At 43.8% G+C, this 18578-nt stretch overlaps 1 protein-coding gene across 3 annotated transcripts in view; it reads left to right on the top strand.

The window, feature by feature from the left end:
• Nucleotides 1-9035, top strand: part of SLC4A11 (solute carrier family 4 member 11) — a 154707-nt gene extending 145672 nt beyond the window's left edge. For 2 of the 3 annotated variants that reach the window (XM_073342968.1, XM_073342965.1), the window contains exons 19-20: nucleotides 4647-4816; nucleotides 7613-9035. In XM_073342968.1, coding sequence (XP_073199069.1) covers nucleotides 4647-4816; nucleotides 7613-7676 — 234 coding nt within the window. In that variant the 3' untranslated portion in view covers nucleotides 7677-9035. The remainder of the gene's footprint in view (nucleotides 1-4646; nucleotides 4817-7612) is intronic. The other variant, XM_078852611.1, reaches the window with a different exon arrangement.
• The last annotated feature ends 9543 nt before the right edge of the window (nucleotides 9036-18578 follow it).

Here is an 18578-nt window from a genome sequence, read left to right as displayed (position 1 = left end):
AAGTGAGTGATGCTAATGGCATAGTGAAACATTTTTCTTTTTATACAACAAAGGTTTAAAATCTCAAATCGTGAATAGAAATGTTCAGTTTGTGCAAGTCTAAAATAAACAAGTGCAGTTTAAAGCTAGCAGGTGAAAAATTAGTTACTCCTTCACTTACTCACCATGTCCTGAGTTCAGAATTACATTGTCCAGCTACAGAAGATATCCCTGCCGTGTTCAGTGAAGTTATCAGTTATTGCAAGAGAGAAACAGAACCCTTATCTCAGGTCATGGCATGTGAAAATGCTTTTCAGTTCGCCTGCTAATGGAGTATATTTAGAAACCAATTACATTTCACAGCTGATAAGCAGTTGACTTCCAAGGTATACTGTCATTCCAGAGCTACTGATTACAATCCACTGAAAATTTTTCTGTAGAATAGGTTTCCATTGGAAAATGCAGTTTTGCCGAATTTGCATCAGTTCTCTGGGGCGTGTTGATTTTGACCAAATTTTCATCAGGAAAATGTGGAAATGATTCATTTCAATTTTCTCATTGCATGTTAACAATATTGACACTTGAATATTTTATTCTGGCTAAATTATTTTAATATTATATTACATTTATATATGTTATATATTTTAATATAATCTAAACATTGACACCAAATTAATCAAACTGATGAAGTTGTGATTAAACATTTTTACCTTATGGGAAAACATTTTGATGGTCCTGAACAGAAATTTTTTGGAATTTTTGTTAGGCAGGAAATTTTGGTTTTCTGATACAGGATGGAAACAAATTTCAAAGTGGAGCAGAAATTCCATTTTACAATAAGTTCTTCTGCTCGTGTTCACAGGACAGAAGCAAAGCCAGTCACTAGGTTAGACAGTAACAACTAATGATGTGAATCTCCACCTTATACATTATGATATTGTAATAAGGGCCAAATTATGGTTGTCCTTCAAGAGACTGTACATGCACTTTCCACTCTTGGTGAGCATGTGCCCAGCTCACAGTTGTCGAAAATTTTTGCTTCAGCGGTACCCACAGGGTAGCTCAAACGCTCTCCGCTGCCACGCGCCACTGTGCCCAGCGGTCCAAGAAACCCCTCAGAACTTTCTTACTGCCCAGGATGATCATTGGAAGTTCTTGGCTTGCCTTAGCAAGTGCTCTGTGTGCTCATTATAAACTTATTGTAAATAGTTTTCTAATTGATCGGTACTTAGTTCATAGCGTAGATAGGATTAGTTTCTTTTTCCGTTCCCAGTTTGGGGTTTCCATTTCTTGGTACCAAAGGGTGCCTCAGTCACCAGCCTTCAGACTATGCATTTCCTGCATTAGGCCGATGTACCTGAGCAACCCACACTCAAGTTGCTTGAATTGTTTAGGGAAAGCTCATATTTGAGGATGTTGCCAAATCTCCAAAGACTTTAAGCCTAGGACAAGGGAAGACAGAGAAACCAGGCTAAAGGTTTTGCGCGTGCCGGGAGACCTCTGGCAGAGCCCAGCTGTTTGGACTCAGCAGTGACTGCTTCATCATTGGTTAGGAGTCTTCTATGTTGCTCGAGACCCAGCACTGCTCACTCTCCCCCATGCCCAAAAAGCGGCATAAAACCTCTCAGCAGATCATCAAGAAAGGAAGGTTACTGGCACCAAAATCCTCTAGGCTTGGGATAAGCATAGAGTGCACTGAAACCCAAGCACTCCTCTGATGCCACACAAACGAGCACCGTTGACTCTGGCGCTGAGAGAGGTACCATCTAGTTCAGGGCCTGACGGCGCGCCTTCTACGTCTGCGGAACCGCATCATTCCAAGACCATCTCTGAACTGACAATGCTGGAGGCGTCTGTGGCAGCGAGAGGTCTGCTGACCCTGTTGGTATCCGTTTCCCCGGCAGTGCAGGAGACCACGCAGTTGGTACCGCTCGACACCAGTATCGTCAGCGCGGCGTCCAGTACCACCACAAACGCCGTTGCGTCAGACATCGTGCCGGATGGTATCATCGAAGGGGAAGCCTGCAGTGTTGGCTCTGCAGTGCTCTTCTCTGACTCGCCACCCGTCTTCAGCACCGTCAGGAGCAGCCTCTCCTTGGCCAGCAGGGGGAGACTCGTCCTCCTCTGAATCGGAAATTGGCACCTGTGCTTCCCAGCCTCAGAGCTGCTCTTGCCAATATCCACCAAGGCACTACTACCCTGCTAGGGATCATCCAGTGGGAGTAGGACTGCGCGTGTGGGCTTGGGGCCCACCACCCATTCAGTGGCTTTTTTGGAACCTAAGGGGATTCCCCCGGTTTCTAGGTCATACACAAAGCGTTCGTGCTCTGTGTCCTTGAAGAGACACAGGAAATCTACTCACCAGGTGTCACCTGTTCCTGAGCCCGGTACTGGGCCTGGTGATGAGCAGCAAGAGTTACTCCAGGAGGACAGTGCTGGACAACTTGTGGAGGAGGAGCATCCTCAGCCTGTGCTGGCCTCTACAGTCTCCTCTCCCGGTAACGCAGTCTCCTCAGGGGGCATCTCACTCTCTCCCCCAGTTACTATATGGCTCACCAGGAGCTATTGAAGAGGGTGACCTCAAGCTTGGAAATTCAGATGGAGGTGGCTAAGGAGTCCTTCCTCTTCCTTGTTGATATTTTGGCCACCACAGGGCCTCCACAAGTGGCCTTAGGTATTAATAAGGTAATTATAGACCCCCTTAAGTCTCTGTGGCCAACCCTTTACTACATTTCTCCCACCTCAGAAAGTATTATGTCCCCTCCCAGGGATTTGAATTATCTATACTTTCATCCCTACTGGGATCTCTGGTGGTGTCAGTGGCCAGTGAACAGGAATGGCAGAGCCAACAGGCATCATTCCCCAAATCAAAGGATGCAAAAAAATCTAGATTTATTTGGTAGAAAAGTTTATTCTACTGGGGGCTACAAGATGGGATTGCCAACTAACGAGCTCTTTTGGGACATTATGATTTTAAAGGTTTCAGAGTAACAGCCGTGTTAGTCTGTCTTTGCAAAAAGAAAAGGAGTACTTGTGGCACCTTAGAGACTAACCAATTTATTTGAGCATAAGCTTTCGTGAGCTACAGCTCACTTCATCGGATGCATCCGATGAAGTGAGCTGTAGCTCACGAAAGCTCATGCTCAAATAAATTGGTTAGTCTCTATGATTTTAAAGTTTGGGACTGCATGTTAAAGTTTAGAGACATGCTGCCAGAGGATTCTAGGCAGGAATTCTCCTCATTAGTTAATAAGGGGAAATCTGTAGCAAGAACTTTGCTGCAGGCTGCACTGGACAACAGTTACGGAAGAGTAGTAACCGTTTTTTTTCACTGGCAACACTCCCATTGATTTCAGTTGAGCCCAGGATTTGGTCCTAATGGAAAAATAGACTCCTAATTTTATTTGGCCTCTATTGAAACCCACTCCTACCTAGGATATCACAGGTACTGTAGATTCCATTGACTGAATATATTCATTGGTAAATAAGGAATGGATATGGATATTGTATGCAGAGTACTCTATTTCACTAGGAGCGTGGTGTAGCACTGGATGGGTTACCTAAGGAGGTGGTAGAATCTCCTTCCTTTGTGGTTTTTAAGGTCAGGCTTCACAAAGCCCTGGCTGGGATGATTTAGTTGGTGATTGGTCCTGCTTTGAGCAGGGGGTTGGACTAGATGACCTCCTGAGGTCCCTTCCAACCCTGATATTCTATGATTCTATTTGTTCTCTTTTGTCTTATACTTAGGTTGTAAGCTGTTTGGGACAGGGACGGTCTTTTTATTTTGCGTTTGTAGAGCAGTTAGCACTGTGGGGTCCTGGCCCATGACGGGGGCTCTTAGGTGCTTTGATAGTACAAATAATAAATATCTGTTTTAGTACAGATTAGACTGCTGTGCCTAGGTTAGGAAACCTGCATAACTCATGCTGCGATCCTAGATCCATTCGTCAATATCAGCATCAGCGGCTAGTCACTCCTACTCACACTACATTGCATTCTGCTTGTGTGGGGTCTCTTCTAGCCTCTCCCAGCTGAACACCACAGTTGCTCTATCTCAGATTGGGTTGAAGTCTGCCCCCTAAAGAGAAGATGGAAAGTTCTCAAATGGTAAAGAGCCTGTTAAAACATAAAAAACAACCTGAAAGGGGAGCAGCACACAAACAGATCTGCCTAACACGGCATCACCACGTGATGCACACACTCTCCCTCGCCTCCGGATATTTTACATGTTGCTACACAGTGCTGCTAATCATCCACGGGGGAATATAATTATGGCATTTATATCAGTATTTCTTGTGCTCCAGATGTTCCTCCAGGCAAATCTATCTCTGGTTTCCCCCATTTTTTATTGCCCAGTCATTCTCTGTGTTCTGTTGCCAGTACCACAGCCGGAGGTATTAGCTTTAACCCTTGAAATCCTTAGTTCAGCCCTTTTGGCTTAAGGAACAGGCCAGTACTCAGCTTAGAAAGTCCTTCAACATCTGCAGTGCCATTTGTGTATTTCTGATATCTACCCGTTGACCTGATGTGTGAAATGAATGCTTACAGCTGTGTGTTGATGGTTTCCCAAAAATAATTTCTTTAATGGGCACACTTCTTATACTTTATTCCCACCTGGACTGATTTGTCTATTGCTGTCTGACGTATACCTCTTTTCTCTTTCACAGACGGCTTACCCTCCAACGCATTACATTCGCAGGGTCCCTCAGAGGAAGATCCACTATTTCACAGGCTTACAGGTTCTTCAGCTCCTCATCCTCTGTGGGTTTGGGATGTCACCGTTACCGTACATGAAGATGATTTTTCCTCTCATTATGATAGGAATGATCCCGATCAGGTAAGTCGGTCTCTGTATTAAAGACACCTCCCTGAGTGGCCAAGCTGTTTGGCTTCTGACTAGGCAACTACATACTACTTAAGGCAGGTGTACGCTACCACTGAAGTTGATCTAAATTACATTGCTCAGGGATGTGAAAAAGCCTTCCACCCCCTGAGTTATACAAGTTTCGCGCTGTCCACACCAGGAGATGGTATGATGGGATAACATGATTTTGGCAATTAATTGATCTTTAAATATTCATGGTAAATAAGCCCAATGGCCTGTGATGGGATGTTAGATGGGGTGGGATCTGAGTTACCCAGGAAAAAATTTTCTGTCGTATCTGGCTTGTGAATCTTGCCCATATGCTCAGGGTTTAGCTGATTGCCATATTTGGGATTGGGAAGGAATTTTCCTCCAGGGCAGATTGGAAGAGGCCCTGGAGGTTTTTCGCCTTCCTCTGTAGCATGGGGCACGGGTCACTTGCTGGAGGATTCTGTGCTGCTTGAAGTCTTTAAACCATGATTTGAGGACTTCAGTAGCTCAGACATAAGTGAGAGGTTTTCGCAGGAGTGGGTGGGTGAGATTCTGTGGCCTGCGTTGTGCAGGAGGTCAGACTAAATGATCATAATGATCCCTTCTGACCTTAATATCTATGAGTCTATGTCAGCGGTAGACACTCTTCTGCCAACATAGCTTACGCTTCTTGCCAAGGTGGAGTCATTATAGTGACGGGAGAGCACTCCTCCATCGGCAGCTGCAGTGATGTAGCGCTGTAGCGTAGATTTGCCCTTAGATTTCTCTGTGATCCTGTGCCATGTTCTGCACTGGCTTGAGTGGTCACACAAGGAAATTAACACTGCACGCAGAATTTCCTTGCCCACACAGAAATGGGCTGCAGTGGGGGAGGGAGAGGGAGAGGAGTGGGGGAGGGCTGCAGTGGGGGAGGGAGAGGGAGCCGCTGGAAGCAGCGGCCAGTACATCCCTCAGCCCGCACCACTTCCCACAGCCTCCATTGGCCTGGAGCAGTGAACCGCGGCTACTGGGAGCCGCGATCGGCCGAACCTGTGGACGCGGCAGGTAAACAAACCAGCCCGGCCCGCCAGGGGCTTTCCCTGCACAAGTTTGGGAACCACTGCTCTAGCTCCCTCTCCCTCCCCCATCAGTATCTTGTGTGGGCAAGCTGGGCTCTGCTGAATCCAGTGGTCCCTAGTGGTAGCTAGCAGCACTGCAGCCCATTTCTGTGTGGGCAAGGAAATTCTGCGTGCAGTGTTAATTTCCTTGTGTGACCACTCAAGCCAGTGCAGAACATGGCACAGGATCACAGAGAAATCTAAGGGCAAATCTACGCTACAGCGCTACATCACTGCAGCTGCCGATGGAGGAGTGCTCTTCCGTCACTATAATGACTCCACCTTGGCAAGAAGCGTTTGGGAACCACTGAGCTAGAGGGTTTCTGGCAGCTGCAGTTCCCAGCATGCCCTGAGGGAAGGAGATGGTGGTGCACAGGAAACTGTGCAAGCCTGGGACCCAGCATCAGGCTGTATCTCCCTCTGGATCCCTTGGCTCGGGGGGGCTGCACAGTTGGGCTCTGGGGAGAAGGGGTGGGGGTGTCTGGCTCCCTGGACTCTAGTGGGGAGAAGAGGGCAGAGAAACAAGAACTGGTTGTCATAGGAGTAATTATTTTGGGAGACTCTACCCTGGCTGTAACGGAATATACCATTCAGAGAAAATGTGATCTCTCCTAAAGCTCTCACAATTCTCAGCAGGGGTCAGAGCTTTGGGGAAGCATGGATGCTGCTGACTAAACATGACTTCTCTGGCACTGTAATCCCCATGGGTAGGAGAGTATTTTAAGTATCCCTTTTCTTCTTCGCACAATCATTTGTGTTTCACAACGTGAATTGAATTTAGATCAAACACAGTTTGTGTTTTCCAGGATGTTTTCATTTTTCAGTGTTTATCTCATGTCCGATCAATTTGAGGAGTTTAGGGCATTGCACTGCAGTTAGTGAGATTTGAAATTTCCTCCTTTCCTGGCTACCTATTGAGGAGCTCTAAATCTAAACCAGGCTTATTAAATTGTTGTCTTTATTATTTAAATAGCTGAAAAGTAACTTCCTGTGCTGTTAAGGAAGCAGAGGATTAATCTACAAATGTCCAGTAGCATAGATGAAGGAGAAAGCTTTTTAATGTTGACTGCGGTGCCACTTAGTGTTTGTTTCACTCAAAGGAAATATCATTATTAAGTAGATTCCAGAGGCCCCAATCTGTACCGTGCCCAGCAGAATGGGGTCCTGGTTGCAACCTGAAATAAGGCAAACCCTCCCCCAAAGACACCTTAGGGACAAGACATGTTGAACGCAGTGGAGTGGGCAGTAGCAAAAGACAAGTGAATGTAAAAGCAGTGGTGCTAGCTCTCACAAGCAATATTTGGTGTGTTTTCTTAAAGCCCCAGCTCTTGGAGGCATTGAGAGTCTGAGAATCTTAGCTTACTTTTGTTTATTTGGGTCCTTTTAAGAGTAAAAGGAACCCAAATGTATTCTTTTCTTTAAAATGTCATCCTCTTTTAAGCCAGTCTCATAATGTTTTGGGTCCTGCTTTGTGATTTTTGAATAACAGCTGTTTCAGAGATTCCAGCGATGTGAGCAAACATGGCTGTGTTTTCACTCCAGCTTGACAAACCTGATGTAAATCAGCAAGTTGTATGAATTGCCCCAGACATGCCCAGCTCCGAAGAGCCTGGAAAAGGATGAACATAACCCTTATTGCAGCAGTAGCCTGTATCTAATTATCTCTGTTGTTCACTCGTAGGTATAACCTGCTTCCTAGGATCATTGAAGCAAAATACCTAGATGCTATGGACGCGGAGCACTAAAAATGAATCTCTGCTCTCAGAACAGCGAACCGCTTTTCAAATCAAAAGGAAATGGCAGCCTTGCTGAGATGTAGAATTATTTATCTGAAGTTCTCTTTTGTTTAGAACCTCCAGGACTTTCTTTCTGCTCTAGTCTGGCACTTGGAGATACATGGTTGAAGACCAATAGGCCATTCAAGTTTCAGATCAAAACAGTCTTTGACTGAGAGGGCAGTCATCTTCTGAGTTTTGAGGCAAGCCGGCTTTATGGAAATGTTACCTTCTACATCCTAAAACTTGAAATCCCACAGATCAATGTGTTTCTCTTGTTGGATTGTACTGTGCTAGGGTTCCCTCACATGCCCTTTTTTAAGGGGGATCCCTTTTTTATACACTGTGTCCCTTTTCCCAGAACACTATTGATATGTAAGGACAGTAATCAACCCTTGCTTTACAGAATTACGGAATAATTTGGAGCTTTAATGCAATTACCTATATCTCCAGTTCATCTTCCAAAAGGATAGCCCTATGTCAGGGGAGACGTGTAGTGATCTCGTCAAGTTATTGATTAGTGGATGGGCTGGGAAGCAAAAGAATATGGTTGTGCTGATTCTTCTAAAGCTGTAGATTGTGTGTTGTTTAATTTCTTCATATGTACCAGAAATGTTTAGAGGTTGGATTCACTTCGTGATGCTGATGTAATTACAGCTGGGTCTAAGCTGCTTGGGAATTAGTTGAAGCTATTTTACACTGTTACTTCTCAGTAATCAAATATAGAATTGTAGGTCTGTACAGCAGCAAGCTTCTTGGTTGTGCCCAAATTCACCTGGATGCTGAAATGTGGCAAAAATCAGTCATGTGCATTAATGTTTGCATATACATATGTACAGAACTGCCTATGTGTACATATATACATACATAATTTAGATTTGTGTATATATTTTGCATATATATTATACATATATTGGATATATAGGCATATTCTTTCAAGATATTGAAAGTGTTCTTGTGCAATCAGTGTTACCTGTACTGTGTTGACATACATTTGTTCTTTGCTTCAGTGCTTCTTTTTTCTTATTCAAAGCCATTGCGTGTCAAACTGCATTAACCCAATTACTGATTATTATTTTTAAACATACAGCTAAGTTCAAACATTCCTTCATTTTCCTCTAGTCCTTTGGCTTTTGTGACCTGCATCACCCTGTCTGAATGCGTTCCGACATGCGAATTTTCCATTTAATTTTAATGTACAGTAGGTAGTGAACGTTGGTTGTTTCCTAATCAATATTTCTGTTTGTCACTTCACTGTTTCAGTTTTGTAGCTACCTCCCGTTTTCCCCCACCCCCAGATATTACATTATATTTCTGTATGAATTCTGACTCTCCTGCTATCTATTTTATCTTTTGGTTTATTTAATTTAGCTGGTATTGTGGTCAGTTTTTCTATACTTGAAGTACTGTGAAACAAGCTATCCTTTAGCGAATTCCGCGTTGATCTGTAGTGCAGCTAGGGGCAAACTTTACAAGAAAAGAAAGTGGAGCAATGAAGATAGATTTTAAAAAGCAAAAATTAGGATCACATTACAATAAATGCAAACAGACAGTAGATTAGTGCAGAAAAGTGTGTTGTTTCAAGCAAATTGTTTGCACAATAATTGGTGGTGAGATTTATCGGAGAGAATACATTGGCGATTTGGCTTTCTTTACGAAGTGTAAAACACATCTCTCCATCACTAATGAGAGGAACTGGGGAAGAAAGCTCATATGCTAAAACCAAGCTTATAAACCCAAACTCAATAACTCATTCAATAATTAGTTTACCTTTAATAACCCCCAAAGGGATTCCATCATCATGCAATTGCCTACAGCTTGGAAGGAAACTACTGAGAGCAGAGTGTTCAGTTTCTCTTTGAAGTTTCTCATTGACAATCCAGTGAAGGAGCACCAGGTTGTTCCTAAGGGTGTATTTGTTACTGTCGGGGATAAACATTTAGCACAGTAATTGCAGGGAAATAGATTCTCTACTTCATTAGCCATCTAAGCAGCATTGTATTACCTTGAAAATGTAACCTTATGTTCTACTCAACTCCTGCAGATGCGCTGTAAAGGGCATGACCTAAATTTGGCCCTCTTAATAAATGAAACGTGGGCATTGCCATTAATTTGTTTTCACTAGGAATGTCTTAACATGCCAAAAAGACATCGCCGTAGTAACAAACATGGCTAACTAACAAACAGGTCTGACGCTATTTGCATGATCAAGAACAAGAAGATAAGAATTAAAGGCAACTAAATTATGCACATTGACTAATATTCTTAATCCTGGAATCAGATCTTATTAGAGTCACTGCAGAGGTTTCAAATTAAAGTCCCTAAAGATGAGGTGAATGTTCAGCAAACAAGACTGTGTTGTCTGGGCCAGTCCACACAAAAAAGGCGAGGTGACTCAAAAAGAGAACAGTACTGATAGCCGTGCTCAGATACGAACTGCAATAAGACAATCATCTGACCCTTTTTAAACAAAGTCCCTCCTGCCCAGTGTGAAACGCATCGAAATGAGACCCCCTGAAAAGAAGGCTGGGTGTCCTTAAATACTTTGGTGTGTTGAAAGCGTGGGCGTTCTGACGACACGTGGGCTGTGTTCTGTCACTGGTGCCTGGGCTCCCGGTGTTTGGGCTCCTAGCAGCAGACCTCACGCGGTGAAAAATCAGACGCTGTGCAAGAGAGGGTTTAAAGCACAGGATGGACTCCCCCTGGCTGGGAGAGGGGCGTGAATGCTGTGTGCAAAGCAGCTGTTTCGAGTGAATAGGTGAAATTCATCTCTGTGCAGTCTCATGGAAAGCAAGTGGTCCGTGGGTCTTGAGTTGACCCTCTGCACAGGAGGTGGATTTCTCTGTACACCTATATAAAAAAAATCTAGTTACAGAAAAGCCTAGAAGCATACCTGCAAACTGCATTAAAATACTGTAGAGCTAAACAGAAAAGAAAACCCTAAAAAACTATGTGCAATAGGACAGCTACCATAGGGTTCATTGTTCGCCTTGTAAACTGACATGAGATACCACAACCTGTCATTTTTGCATTGACAGACTATGTATGTTGCACTTAACAAAAGCCCTTGCAGGAGTAAAATATTTTAAATGAGCTCTTTCTCAGTTTCATCTTGAAAGAACCAAAAAAGCCCTTTACTTTTCTCTGTCTCTCTGAAATTAGCAATCCAGATGCAGTGACAAATGTTGCTGAGTTAAGCAATGTAAAATATAGAAGTTGTTACAAGTTGTTACATGATTGGAGGTAATTTAACCCTCACAGCTAAAATAAGCCCCCTAACTACTTTTATGTTAAGTTGTTGTTTTGGAACAGTTTGTGATGTAATTTCAGTCTCACGTGTATTTTCTTTTTAGCATAAACATGACTGTTAGATCCCCCCCCCCCCCCTCAGGGTTTTCACTATATAAATCGTGGGCCAGGGAATCAACTGATGTAAATCATCAACGGTCAATAGCACTGTTCCTATTTTTGCTAGCTGAGGATCTGGGCCTACATTCTAATCTGTGGGTATCAGATGAAAAGCTGGACTATGTCGGAATGTCTCTTGTATTACATAAGGCTCACAAGATACTGGTAATGATGATCCTATTTCAGACCAAAAAAGGTCAGGATTTTCATACAAGTACCTTTCCCTTCCTGTTACAAATGAAAGTTCTTTTGCTTCTCTTTTTACTGACATAAGCAGGCATTTCCAGGAAGTAGGCTAACTAAGAAAAGAGAGTTTGATAAACAGAACTATTTCTGCACTTTAATACCTGTGTGAAGGTTAAGACCATTAGAATGTAATAACCAAAAGTTATCTTTTATTATAAGCTCTTTAGATAGATATGCACAATGTTATGTATAAATATTGCCAAAGAACTGGATCTGAAAAGATGATGATTGCTGTTAATTAAGAGGGCCTTATGCTGTATTCTGCTGGAGTCAGAAGGCAGTAAATGCTTGTGAAATGACTGGATTTCTGTAACCTAAATTAGTTGCCAACATCTGCCAAAATTATGAGGGTACTGGGAAATATAATACACTTTTTTTAAAGGCTGTAGCTTGTAGGCACTTAATGGTATAGCTAGAAGTCATCCTGATCAGGTAGAGATGTAATCTTAATTGATAAATAGGTCTGCTGGTCTGAAAGTTCTTTTTAAAGCTGATTAAATGCTGTTGATACGTTACGCATTGAAATGGATATGTTGAGGATTGTTGTGTGTATTAAAGAACACTGGTGCTGTACGGGCTGCTGAACAGGGTACAATGTGCTCAGAAACTAACACACACAAATCTCCACCAAGCAGTAGCGAAGTTTGAAAGCCTTATTGGATGTTAAAAGCTAGCTGGTTACATACCACCAGGTCACTGTCAGGGTAGTGACATAGAAAACTTAAAACTACTTTCTGGCCAAACACGCTACTTGGTGAAACATCTCAAGGTAAAATCAGTTAACTGTACTGTGAGAAACACACATCACTGATGAAGTGCCCATGAATTAGGGATACAATATAAAAACAAATACTATACACTAAGATGCTGAAATATGACCATTACAAGCCCAGTGCTGCTCCCCTTGACTTCACTGCATCTCACATTAGGTCCACACAAAAAACATCTGCTTGTTGCACCCAGCTTCTAAAACACACATCTGCAACTGAACCACCAAATTAAGCCAACTTTTGGAGAGGTGTGCACCTTCCATTTCACGGCATTGAAACCATCATCAGGAAAACATAGTTCAACGGCATGATCTTGGGAGAAGCAGGAATTTGGTTCAAGCTGATTGGATTGTAGATCTAGAGTTAATTGGAACAAATATATAATTTGCCATCTCAAAGAGAGAGGAAAGAAATGTCACTGGGAGAAGATACACCGGTCTCACCTCAAGAACAGCCATCATGTTCCAGATTTCTGCTAAGCATTCACTTTCCACGTGTCTGAGTAGATACAGATAAGAGTCACCTAGAACAGTTAGAGGGTCACTTCTTAAAATGTGCATTTATACCTGGAAGCTAGCTGGCAGCAGTAGGGATGATTTAAATTAATAAATTGCCACGTCCATTTCCCATACCATGGCATGAGCTACTGCTGCTAAATTGTTGCTCTTTCTTCTCCTTGTGTTGACCATCACACATTCCTTCCATGGATCATACATCAGAGGCAAAATCTACTCTTCTACTCTCCATTCCAAAGACATTGGCAATGTGTCACTATAGCAGGCTACTCAATCTTCGCTGGCCTGTACAAATTCTGAGCTAGCTTCTAGGCATAGGCATGGCAACTCATGCCATCTCAGACAATTATGAATCATTCATCATTTCTGTTATATGATTGTTGTGCTGATGTATGTCACACCTCTTTAGATGTTTAGCTTTCTAGTGCAGTTCTTGACCAGAGCAGGCCTTTCTTTCATCTCCCGAGCTTCCAAAAATACTGAAGTGATGTGATTGTCTAATTTTCCTGGGTGTGTTTCCAAGGAGGCCTGTGGATGTTAGAAGTGAAAAGCACATAGCATTGCCAATTTGATATCAAGTTGCTTAAAGAAAACTTGCCTTGAACTCCCAGTCCCATCCCCGTGGCTACAGGCCTGGCTTGTGTTACAGCAAAGAACTGGCAACCAGGATTTTGTCAAGAGCTGATGATATCGGAGGTTGCCAGAATATTTTAAGAGGTTCCAGAAATGCCTGACATCTTCTAATACCTTCTTCTTTCACTGTGTTGTGTCCATAATCCTTATGGCATCTCCAGCATTGTTGCTTCTTCACAAATGAGCATGGTTGCCCTTCAAGCTAAGAAAATTCATCTATAATTTTTCTACAGAAAAGTGTGAGAACATGGAAAACTGGGTACGATTCTGAACTGTATTTGATGGAACATTTATGATGTCCTGGGGAATGTATTGCCTCTCCCTCCCCGTCTCTGCCTCTCCTGGTGAGAGAATTCAGTTTCCATTATAAGAGCCAAAGCCTGGATGCTCAATGAGCAGAGGTTGCCTGTTGTGCCAACATGCCTATGGTGGCATTTGTAATGCTGATTCTTTTTGTTGTGAACCAAGCTAGATCATCAAGCTCATTTCACTTAGTCTTGAGCTGAGAGCCCAAGTGTTGATAGCCACCAAATCCCCCTGCCTAGTATACACTTCTAAATGTAACTGCTGCTTGACTTCAAGCTTGAAATGCACCAAGCCCAGTGACTTCCTGTATTGTGTCATGGTTGCACTGCTTTCTTGCTATGGTGCTGTCTGCTTTGTGATTGAGCAAGATGGCAGCCAGGAGGAAAATTGATTAAATGAAAATCTTTTAGGTTAATAATCCTTGGCACTCTGTTCTCAACACGCAAAGAGAGGAGCTGGCTGACAGTACCTTCACCTTAGTTACATGACCGGGGTCCTACAGAAAATCTGCACATCAGGTTCAACATCCGATTTATCTGTTTCCGGACTTGGTTTACCAAGTTCAGCAGGGCAATGAGACGTCTGTGAGCTTTGCTGGAAGTAGCTGATCCAATGCATACAGGAGCTAGTACAGTAGGTTATTAAGTACCGTGGTTTGCAGGTGATCCATTTTCAGGGCGTGATTAATTATGTTCAATGAGTGACACGGCCCTCTCGGTATAAACTATTAACTTCATCGTGCGGTGTATCTGTTTCAGTGAAATACATGTCTGAGCAGTAATGTTCTATACACCTTTCAATTATCAATGTATCCATTTCAGTGTGTAATATTTTGTAGCCCCAGACTTCTTGAATTCGGGACATGGAGCTAATTCTGGTTGGCAACAACCCACCCTTGCAAACCTGAGTGCAGAAGTTAGGGGCTTAACTCCATACTTGGGCACTTAAATAAGTGACCCAGTTTTTCAGAGGTGCTGAGCACCTGCAACTCCCCTTGACTGCACTGAGATTTGTGGGTGCTCAGAACCTCTGAAAACAGGTCACTTCTAGTTAGATGCCTAAACACAGAGTTAGGAGCCTAACTTTAAGCGTCCAGGTCTCACCATTGAGGCTGAGGTGCGCTTCCACAACTGTGACCCTACTTGGCAGATGGCAAAGAGACCCAAACAGCGAGAAATGAAATCCAAATGCAAGAGTCTGGCAAGCAGACAAGCCCGTCATGTCACTCGCCAAGCATGGCGGTTGGTGGAAGGTTTGAGTTGTACCTACCTACACATCAGCTGACTGAGCATGTGTAATGTCAGCAGAATTGCACACGTTTAACTGAGTAACTTGGGTTAGAGCGATCTTCAAGAATATTCTAGTTACAAATAGTGTTCTGTATTTTCTTCTCCCTTTCCCCTCCCCCATACCCACTCGGAGTAGTACCTTATTCCTCAATCTCCACTGTGGAGATTGGCACTTTGCCATGTGGGTAAGGCAGAATCTGCCCTTTAATTCTTACTTCCCTAAAGTATTCACCCCTATAGGTTATACTATGCAGCTAAGTCTCTTTGCCTGTGTTGGACCTGCAAAGAGCCTGTACGGAAATGACAGAGTACAAATCCCCTCCGCCCCCGCTTTCTGGGAGATACAGGGTAATGGCATACAGGTAAGCTTCATGGAGCACCCAGAACATAAAAACAGAGGAGCTTTAATTCTCTGTTCCCTGAGATATTCAGAGCTGATTCTTAAATCCTGTATCCTGCTTCCATACAAGCTAATGCTAGGAAAACGGCTGAGCTCAATCTGTTACATGCCAGGAGATTGCTAGCGGTGGTTTTATTTTTCTACATGTCACTTGGAATGCAGCCAGTTAATATATTGCTGTACTTGGTGACCAGAAGGTTTCCTTGGCAGCTCGGCTAGGAACTAGTCTATAAATATTTTAAGTGGCAAAACACAAATGGCTTGTATTTAGAGATGGAGCCTATAGATAGTGCACTTGCTAAATAGGATTGTAAACGCATGCATATTAACTAGTGTTGATTACAGTGAATGATTTTCTTTTGATAAAAGAGTTGCTTCTTGGGGGAAACCATTCCTTTATTGTATAAGGAACTCTGTTGTATTTTGAAACATAAAAATAAAAAGAGAAATATACTGTTTATATATTTCTATGCTGTGCTCTGATGTGTCCTTTCTTTCTTTTTTCGTGATTTAAAGTTTCCTAAGGACTGATTTCCTCTTCTAAAACAGCAACAGACTACCATGGTTTAACAAAGGTGGCTTAAGGCTCAGGGGCTGATCTGAAACCAACTGAATAAATAGGGAGTCTTCCCATGACGTCAGCTGGCTTCAGCATCAAGCCCGTAATGACGAGACATCGATACAGAATTATGCTGTGCTCTGAAATAGCATTTCTGTATGGAGCATGTGGAAGGTAGACATGCCACCATTTCAAGGGGAGAATCTTGCTTTTTTTGCAACAAGGTACTGATTATTTTTAAATAACGTCTCTCTACCGGAGTTGCTTATAGGGACCCCATTATCATAAAATCTGAGCACCTCCTTATCTTTAATGGATTTAGCCTCACAACACATCTGTGAGCTATTTACCCCTATTTTGCAGATGGGAAACTGAGCCACAGAGAGGCTAAATGACTTGCCCAAACCTGCCAGGAAGTCTGTGGCAGAGTAGGGAGTTGAATCCAGATCTCTTAAGCCCTAGTGCCCTAACCATTGGACCATCCTCCTGCCTACATCACTGCTATGATATTGCATATGTACTAATGAATCCTGAACGAGGTGCCTAGTTCTGTTACCCATGAGAAGGTAGCCGTGTTCTCTGGTAACCTAAAATGGAGATGATTGTGACAATAACAAAATTTCCAGTGAAATTCATTCATTTGGGAGAATGGAAGTGACACCCTTTTGTGGATATTTCATTCCATCATCATCAGCTGAACTATGGAGCAGCTATTCACCATCCTCCTTGGTGTGCGTGAAGGACAGTGATTTTGAGTAACAGCATTCCAAAGAGGTTTAAGTACGTCAGTAAAAGGGCAAAAAAATTGAGGATCTATAAGGGAAGAGTTTGGCCTTCAGAAAAGGATGTGGGGAAAAATGTTTGTGCCCCACACACTTCATACACACACCCATTCACTGAGACACTGTGCACAATGGCAATGATTGCATGCGCATATGGGCAAATACACATCCAATTGGACACTGCTAATTAGGTGCTTAGGGAGGGATTCCCCTCACACCACACACATTCTCATTCCTGGTTGGGCCATTGTAGTAGTATTCCTATTATAGCACCCAGGAACCCGAGTCATGGAACAGGACTCCGTTGTGCTGGGTTGCTGTTCGAACAGAACAAAAATGTTGTTGTCAAGGCATAAACACAGAGAAGTTAGGTAAAAACATAAAATTCTCTTGCTGGAAGGTTACACCAAAACAGTGCTTTGTTTCTGAGAATTCAGAGCAATGATGCACAAGAACGCAAAATCAGAATGAGACAAAACAGGCTCCTCCCTAAAAACAGAGGCACAAGTCACCTCGCCATACTCTAGGCTGTCTGGTTGGCTGCTGACTGCCTCTGATTGCATGCTTCCCTACACAGCCTCCTGCCTGCAAGCAGGACCAGAAACCCTCTCCCCTCCTCCCCACACACACACACTCTCTTAAAGCGATAACTGGCAATTCCAATACAGTCCTCAGTGGAACGCCCTGTCCCAAGCTCTAAAAGCCCCCTGGTCAACAGCGGAATAATTCCCTTAGGGTAGGTAACTCTTGCCAGGCCCCTTTCAAACAGCGGCAGGGTCGCAGTGGGTTGTCGTGCTGCTCAGAAGCAGCCCAGTCAGGGTTGCTGAATCTTGGAGCAGCTTCTTGAGCTGCCTGTGTTACACCAGAATCCATTTTGGCCTTTTTGCTTCACCTTCCTCCCAAGGGCAGGGCACACAATCTCATCCCTAAATCCAATTGCAAGGGGTGTATTAGAAACAACTGAGGTCGAGAGAACTGCGCATGCGAATTTCTGACAGCGTGGCCTATAGTTTGACATATGAAGAGCTTCCTATCTCCCAAACTTTCCTCCCATGCTGGTGCTTCATCTTCCTTAATTAGAGAATGATGCAATGTCTCTGCTGCATCCTCAGTTCCAACATCATCTTTCTCCTCCACTCCGGCTTTCCGTACCACCCCTGAGGTGCTAATTGGTGTTTTCCTGTCATGCTCCCAATGCAAGGATTATGGCAATTCAACATGTAATTTTGTGATGTCCTGGCCTGTAGTTGACCGCCACCTCTTCTCCTTGCTTTGCTTGGACTCTCCTTTGGCATGTCCTTCAGTAACTGCTCAGGATTGTGAGCATCTCCATTAATTTACATTGCAACAAAGCATTACCATTACCATCTACTCCTTCCTTTTACATGCCATTTCCTAAATCTGCCCCTATTCCAGCTGTCATGGGACGCACCCCTCACCACCAGACAGGCGCTGCCTCCTGGTGCTCTGGGGATTAGCTCGAGGCCGACGCCCCCCTGTCCGTGGTTTGCACACCGTCACTCCGTCCGCCTGTAGCCCCTCTTGCTCCTCAGGAACCACAGTGTCCTCTTTGTGGCTCAGCCCTCTGGCCATGTCCCTGTCCCTGTCCCTGTCCCTGTCCTCCCCCTTCCAGGGGAGGTTTAGCTCCTCAATAGCCCTAGGCAGTCCTCTCGCTCACTGCCTCAGTGCCACTCGCGCAGTGGCTGGTGGGGGAACCCAGGCCCACCCTGTCCTCCGGATTCCAGCCCAGCGACCCTCAGCTCAGCAATCTGGGCCTTCTCTCTCTGGCCTCACTGCTCCTTCCCTAAACTTCTTCCTTAGGGTGACCAGACAGCAAGTGTGAAAAATTGGGCAATAGGAGCCTATATAAGAAAAAGACCCCAAAATCAGGACTGTCCCTATAAAATTGGGACATCTGATCATCCTATTCTTTCTACTGTTGGTTCCCCTTTTCTTCTTCGACC

The sequence above is a fragment of the Lepidochelys kempii genome, chromosome 4 (assembly GCF_965140285.1).
Source record: "Lepidochelys kempii isolate rLepKem1 chromosome 4, rLepKem1.hap1, whole genome shotgun sequence".
Lineage (NCBI taxonomy): Eukaryota > Metazoa > Chordata > Testudines > Cheloniidae > Lepidochelys > Lepidochelys kempii.
This window is presented reverse-complemented; position numbering and strand designations above follow the sequence as displayed.